The sequence below is a fragment of the Wasmannia auropunctata genome, unplaced genomic scaffold (genome assembly GCF_000956235.1).
Source record: "Wasmannia auropunctata unplaced genomic scaffold, wasmannia.A_1.0 LD336076.1, whole genome shotgun sequence".
NCBI classification, from domain to species: domain Eukaryota; kingdom Metazoa; phylum Arthropoda; class Insecta; order Hymenoptera; family Formicidae; genus Wasmannia; species Wasmannia auropunctata.
Window position 1 is genome coordinate 6642445 of NW_012026814.1, and position 7198 is coordinate 6649642.

General features: G+C 34.2%; 2 protein-coding genes across 2 annotated transcripts; both read right to left on the bottom strand.

Annotated features, from left to right (window-relative positions):
• Positions 1 to 131: 131 nt before the first annotated feature.
• On the bottom strand, positions 132 to 3113 carry LOC105449392 (glycerol kinase-like). The gene is made up of 9 exons (XM_011688604.1): positions 2736 to 3113; positions 2379 to 2637; positions 1979 to 2202; positions 1683 to 1889; positions 1317 to 1427; positions 924 to 1177; positions 620 to 825; positions 401 to 532; positions 132 to 304 (listed from the first exon to the last, which is right to left on the bottom strand). The coding sequence occupies exons 1-9, from the start codon at positions 2808 to 2810 to the stop codon at positions 219 to 221; spliced, it is 1554 nt and encodes a 517-aa protein (XP_011686906.1). The 5' UTR covers positions 2811 to 3113; the 3' UTR covers positions 132 to 218.
• A 741-nt stretch (positions 3114 to 3854) lies between these two features.
• LOC105449393 lies at positions 3855 to 6458 on the bottom strand. Its single transcript, XM_011688605.1, has 2 exons — positions 5935 to 6458; positions 3855 to 5522 (listed from the first exon to the last, which is right to left on the bottom strand). The coding sequence occupies exons 1-2, from the start codon at positions 6015 to 6017 to the stop codon at positions 4304 to 4306; spliced, it is 1302 nt and encodes a 433-aa protein (XP_011686907.1). The 5' UTR covers positions 6018 to 6458; the 3' UTR covers positions 3855 to 4303.
• Positions 6459 to 7198: the final 740 nt, after the last annotated feature.

Consider the following 7198-nt stretch of genomic DNA (forward strand, 5'->3'; position numbering starts at 1 on the left):
TTTCTTTTAACTTTAATTTATGACTTACCTAGCATTTATGATGAACGTACATACAGAAAAGTGGAGAGAAAAAATAGACGTAGGGAAAAAACAGCGGAAAACTGAGGTACATTTGATTAAATGCTATAAAATATATCACAGATGTTACTAACTTTTATATTCTCTCCCATAGATACCCATTTCAAGTTCGATATAAAAATATACACGCGCGTACGATCTTAATTATTTATTAGAGTTGTTGAACAGTCCCACTTCATAGATCTCTCAACGGCCATTTTCCACTTGGAATATCGAAGATCTTTCTCTGAAATAAAAACAAAAATGTATATTATTATCAAATGTGTTTATTTCTTTTAAAACTTCGATTATTACTGACATGTACAACGAAATGAATATTTACCATCTTCGTTAATCTCGGGTGAAAATTTAGTCACTTGAGATGCATCCACTTCACTTATATCAATTAAACCTGCGCCAATACCAGCCAGAATAGCGGCACCCAATGCCGTCGTTTCAACCATGTTTGGTCTCACTGTTCGCAACATACAATATATAATTATTAGTTACATGAATTTATTTAATTATAGATTTAAAAGAAGTTTCGTATATATTTATTTACCAACAGATATTCCGGTTAAGTCCGCCTGTAATTGCATCAACAAGTCGTTCACAGTCATGCCGCCATCAACCTGCAGAGTTGTCAGTTTCGTGCCTGAATCTTTTACCATCGCTTCTAATATGTCTCTCGTTTGGAAGCAAACTGCCTCTAATGCTGCCCGTATGATATGATATTGCTGGGTGTCCTCGGTAATACCACAGATCACTCTGTTAAATTGCGAATAACACGAAGGTGCTCGATTAGAAAGAGGAGTGTTGACAATTTTACATCGGTAGAAGAAAAAAAAATAGGAGAATGCAATTACCCGCGCGCATCTTGTTGCCAGTAAGGTGCGTACAGCCCCGAAAAGGCCGGTACGAAATACACGTCGCCGGAACACCTCACACGCTCTGCCATATCCTGCGTTTGCGTGATATTACTCATAAGTTGCATATTATCTCGCAGCCAGGATAAAGCGGCTCCAGCAACAGCGACGGATCCCTCTAACGCGTAAACAGGTGGGGATTGAGCAAACTTGTAAGCGACCGTAGTTATTAATCCTTGCGTCGAGTCAACTTTCTGCAAAATAACATTTTTACATGTTTATTTTTGATTAAGAACATTATGTCTGATGTAAAAAGAAGCTAGAAATTCTATATATTATATAAAAATATTTTTTTATATTACTTATATCATCTAATTGTTCTGTTATACATACTGTATTTCCTGTATTGTAAAGCAAAAAGCATCCTGTGCCGTACGTAGCTTTTGCTTGACCAGGTTTCAAGCATAACTGGCCAAGGAGAGCTCCTTGCTGATCGCCTACACACTGAAAGGAAAATAAAAAGAAAAATTTAAATATGTATAAAAGCAATTTACATCTTTTACTTTCTAAAACGAAAGAAATACATCATCTCAATTAAATTAATATTGCAATTATAACAAATTATATAAATTATTACATTATAAATATAAAACAAAGAACTTTTTTTGTCTGAAAATGTATGTTCTTGATATCTCTACCAATTTAACAAGAGAGAAATTATTTTTAAATAAATAATACATATCCCAGATGTATACTTACACCTGCTATAGGTATGCCTGAGAGAACTTCAGGATTTGAAACGGAGCCGTAAATCTCTGCACTGGATCGTATTTCGGGAAGGATGTGCTGTGGAATGCCAAAGAAGCGGCATAACAAGGGATCCCACTTTAGTGTATCGATATTCATCAGCATCGTGCGTGACGCATTTGACACATCCGTAACGTGCAGTTGGCCCTTCGTGAGATTCTAAACGCGAGGGAAAGTTCAATAATGAGATATATGAAATTTTTGTTACTTTACCATTCATAGATGCAATTTAATGTGAGCTTATTTACCCAAATAAGCCATGTATCGACTGTTCCAAAAGCACACTTCTGAGCGTCTACGGCTTGCTTCACACGTGGAATGTTGTCTATCAACCAGCGTATTTTGAGAGCACTAAAATAGGGGGACATGGGTAAGCCGCATAGAGGTTTCAAGTAATTCTTATTTCTCGTTTTGTTAGGGATGCTATCCAACACGTTTTCTAGAGTTGTAGTTGTCCTCATGTCGTGCCACACTGCAAAGTTAATACATTTTATTTAATGTTTTATTTAACTCTTTGTGTAAGGCATGGGACTTCTCGATCTTTTCTCGATCCGCATTAAACCATTAAATATAACAACACATAGGTTTAGCAATGAATCTGTCATTAAAGTTCTCGAAAAATAAGATGCCTCGTATAGTTCATTATACCAATTGCATTGTGCAAAGGTTCGCCAGTCTCTTTATCCCACACCAATGTTGTCTCCCTCTGATTAGTAATCCCAATAGCTCTGATATCCGAGACTGACAGGCCGAGATTCTTCATCTTTTTCACCGTCTCTTCTATACACGCCACGACAGCCTGTAATATTTCCTTCGGGTCCTGCTCCACCCATCCTTCTTGCGGATATTTCTGCTTGATCTCGATCTGATGCAAAGCAACTACCTTCCTGCGTAACACGTCAAATACCTAAACACAACATAACACAACAGAAATGTCATTTTAGATTAATGAAGATCTGTTTGTGCCAAGAATTAAATAACCGCATTCCGTCGAATTTGTCTTACCAAAAATCTAGCGCTACTCGTGCCCTCGTCGATAGCGCCTATCAAGGGCCCGGTTTTCTTCACGTTCTCAGGCATGTCTCTTTCGAGCTCGGAAAATCACTGTCTCTCGGATTACTTTTCACGAAAGACCGTACACAGAAACATACTTAACCTTTGTCATATTCTATTGCGCAACATTAGAGTTCAAGATATAGATATGTCCAGCATAAAACATCTGTGAGTAACAGACATTAATCTTGACATTTTCGTATAATAAACATATGTGACATATATACGTATATATTGAACATGTGGTATGATTAAACTTTTGTTATGCTTATCTCCTACTCCTTTGAAAAAAAGTTTGTATTTTGATTTCTACAAAGAGGTTCGAGCCGCTAAAGGGTTTAAGTCTCCGCTAAAATGGTTCGAGTCTCTGCTAAGGGGGTTTGAATCTCTGCTAAGTGGAATCTATTTTATCATCGGCGAGATATCATCGCCAGTGATCTTACCAATTGAACGTGACTTAACACACACATACATATGTGTTCAAAAACGTCATCCGAATATCCTCGTGTATCGTTTATCAGATTTATCATTTTTTCCTTATTACAATATTCGATGAACAAAAAAAATAAAATGATACACAAGGGCACTCATGATTTACAAATATCGATACATACCAAACATCAATGTCACACACATCATGCGCCATATAATATATAAAATTTTCAAACATATAATTATTCTTTTATACTAAAACTTCCTGGCTCAAACCTAAAAGCACAGTATTATTGTTTTTTTATATAACCTTTAGTCGGGACTAATTAAGCTTGTTTTATACATAAAATATAAAACTTTTATATAAAGCAAATAATGTTGTTACGAATCGACGCCAGAAACGGTAACAAAACTGTAATTTTTGAATTTTTTTATTTCGTTTTTTATATAAAATTATTTCCGACTATAATACGTTTAATTGTGGAAAAGAATTTTTATATCGGTAGAAAGACTAATAAACACATTTATTTAATTCCATTATATGCTTTAATATTATTACAAATTTATATCACATCTTGTAATCATAATATATATCTTTACTTAAAAATAATCTCCTTTCTCTTTAAAAGTAATATATATATCTTAACCTTTTAAATATTAATACATCAAATATAAAAAATACGTGCAAAAATATCTATATTTCTATATAGATATCACAGATGCAATCACAAGTTTATTGCGTCGTAATGCAGGATGGGCCAAAGAAAATTTAAAGATGTAAAATCAAAACTTAAAAACTTTACAACTAAAATTTTCATTACAATGTAATCCGCGATCCGCCAACACTACACAGAAAATTCTCGTTTCTTTGGTCCAGCTTGTATTTTTAGAAAATATAAAAATAAATTATTACAAGTTTCAGACTCATTGAACTTAATGCTACATCAATTTTATCATAAAACTCTCATTATAATAGAAACCTATATATTATATTAATTTGATTCATTACACGTAGAACATATTTTGTCGAAAAAAAAAAAAAATTTTTGTTAAAAAATAAATTTTAAGTTTCTCAATGCAGTTTAAACTTACTGGTTTTCATTCGAGAGATTATTTTTCGTAGCATTCTTCTGGACTGGAATTAAATTTTCTCGATACTTCTTATAAGTCTTAAAGGACATAGTATTAATGTCCATAGATTCAAACATGTGCCTCAATTGAGAATATCCTAGCCCTAAAGCAACACTTTTGGCTACAATAGCGACATTAAGATCCGGAGTCTTCTCCACGGGGTGAGACCAAATACTCGCCTCATAGTAACACATTTCACATTTGAAATAAAATTGCGTAAGTAATCCGCGACGACGGTAATTGACAAGTTTCCAGTACACGAATTGACAATCAATGCCACGTGCATGATTGTCAAATTCTCTATGAAGCTCGCTCAGAAAGTAAGAGATATTTAGAATAGAATTGCCTGTGGGTATTTTTTCTTGAATGACAGAACTTGCGGAACAGTTATTGTCGATTTTAAGATCCTCGTATTCGGAATTGTCATTAAGCGTATCGTCTTTCTTATTACAATTCTCTGTTGTTTCTACATTATCTATATTACTGAAAAGCAAATGCTTATCGTCCTTGCAACGTTCAATGATCTCGTTATACGCACCTTTTTCCTCTATTTTTACCATCTTACTATCTATTTTAACAAAATCATTATTATCTACTTTAACAGAAACCCAATCGTTATCTACTTCAAAAGGCTCATTACTGACTACTTCAACAGAAGTAATATCATTTTTAACGATTAAAGGATATAGAGTTTCCTTGTTACATGCATCTTTTAATTCTTTACATCCCTTTATCTCTTCCACATTATCTATCTCAACAGAAACCCAATCATTATCTACTGTAACAGGAACGTTATCATTTGCTTCAGGAACACGTGTAATGATTAAAGGATGTAGAATTGCCTCATTGTATGCATTAAGTGCATCTTCCAATTCTTTTAATCCCTCTATTTCTTCCACATTATTATCTACTTTAACAGGAACCAAATCACTTCCAGCCTTGCAACATTCAATAATTTCAATAATTTCCATATGAGTGTCTTGTTTGTTATGTGCTTCCGCCTCTTCCTCATTGCCGTCCATTTGTTCTTCATGAAGATAACGTGCCATTTCAGTTTTGATCTCAGACTCTGTTGTATCAGGAAGTTCTATATCTGTAGAGCTCTGAAGGTCAGGGGATTTGTCATCAGCATCAGGAACAATTTGTTTGCTCCTTGCCAATTTCATCTGTCTTCGTCTAAAAAAAGAGTTAAAATAAATCCTTAAATCTCATTATAGCAAAAAAAGACATATGCTTCTATATCAGAGTTTTCTAAGAAGATATAAAAGTTAAGAATAATTTAGTTACTTTAACTTTTTATTTATAAAATTTAGCAATTATTAAAATCTATTCATATAATTTCTACAATAAATAATTGTAATAAATTACGTGCATAATTGTATTAAACTTCAAATATAATTTCAGATTTCCGGTTTTATATTTTAAAGATTATAACGCTTTATTATATGAAATGTTAAAAAACATATTAGAATTATGAAATTATTTTAAGACAAGGGAAATAAATCTTAAAACAGATATGAATATTATGAAATAAAATTGCATAAATAAATATATATAAATTTATCGCTTAATTTTTAAGCAAACAAACCTCTGCCTCCAGGCAAAACTGTGGGATAATCTTCTGAAGGAGAAAGGAAGACTTTTCCCATCCAGTCTTCCGGTTCTTCCCATTGTTTTTCTCGTTGTTTTCGTTATTTACTTCGATATTAACATCAAAATAAACTCGCTTGCGTAAATCAGTGCGATTCTGTCATACATAAAAGGAACCTTATGTATGCTTTTACATTCACAGAATAATTTGTACAAAAGAAGTTAAAACTACTGCAGCAATCTCGCTACATTCTCGCTTCAAAGCACTTCAAAGAAAGATTGAATCAGATTATTGAATTTAGTTCAATCACTTCAATAGACAATAGTTCAATATTATTGTCCCAGCGACCGGCGTTTCTCTTTGTGCGAACATAAGAACGTCGACCATAGAGTACGCGGGTACTATTTCATTTGTCCTATGATAAATTTTTCAAGCGCGTTGATTGGCTGCAGAATAGAGATAATATCTAGCATAATTCTCTATTTTGTAGTTGTAACAATACAAGCTTGAAAAATATTTGCAGTACGACAAATGAAATATTAGCCAGTTTGCCGCGCGGCAAGGTGCCACGCAGTAGCCAATGGCCGGAACGAAGCTGCATGCTCTGCTGAGCTGCGTTTCAAAACTTTACTCGATTAACTGTAAAATCATAATAATTTACGTAACACGTAAAGTTTGGGAACGTAGCCCTGCCAGCCGTGAGCGATGTGATTGATCAGATTTATAAGTAAAAATCAATCATGTGCGTTTAAACGCACGCGAGAAAACGAAGCTTCGCAATGTCGTAAGATTCTTCAATGTGATTGGCTGTTGCCCTTAGTTCCTCGCGAATCCGAACCAATTGTGTCAAAGACTCTTGCAACAGTTGTTGCTATTTTTTTTATTGAACGCAATCAATATCAATTATATCACTTCCACTTTTTCGAAGAAAAAGCATCTTTCGACACATTTCGATCGAGATGTTAAATTTACAACGTTATTGTTCCTCTCTGTTTTTTCTATTTTATTTTCTTTTTCTCTTTCTTATTTTTTTTCCCTGCTGTAATTCGCTGACTGTAACCGATAACAGTCGGAAATAGTCGGCGCCGCATCGACATTGAACGCCGATAAGGCAATTGCTAATCATTTCATTTCCCTCATAATCACACTCCTGTCGGTGAGTCACACGTACGCGTTTCCTTTGGAAGCCGCGCGTATAAAGAGAATCAACCGGTCAGTCTATACGCGATTAATCTATGGACAATTCGTGGGCGGAAGAGAG

What these genes read in the sequence shown, in the direction of transcription:
- LOC105449392 (XM_011688604.1), bottom strand. Translation starts at nt 2,810, where the DNA reads ATGCCTGAGAACGTGAAGAAAACCGGGCCCTTGATAGGCGCTATCGAC. An exon ending in ACCTTTGCACAATGCAATTG is followed by an intron (nt 2,203 to 2,378) that starts GTATAATGAACT and finishes TTAACTTTGCAG; the next exon opens with TGTGGCACGACATGAGGACA. An exon ending in TTTACAATACAGGAAATACA is followed by an intron (nt 1,178 to 1,316) that starts GTATGTATAACA and finishes GTTATTTTGCAG; the next exon opens with AAAGTTGACTCGACGCAAGG.
- LOC105449393 (XM_011688605.1), bottom strand. Translation starts at nt 6,017, where the DNA reads ATGGGAAGAACCGGAAGACTGGATGGGAAAAGTCTTCCTTTCTCCTTC. An exon ending in AGTTTTGCCTGGAGGCAGAG is followed by an intron (nt 5,523 to 5,934) that starts GTTTGTTTGCTT and finishes CTCTTTTTTTAG; the next exon opens with ACGAAGACAGATGAAATTGG.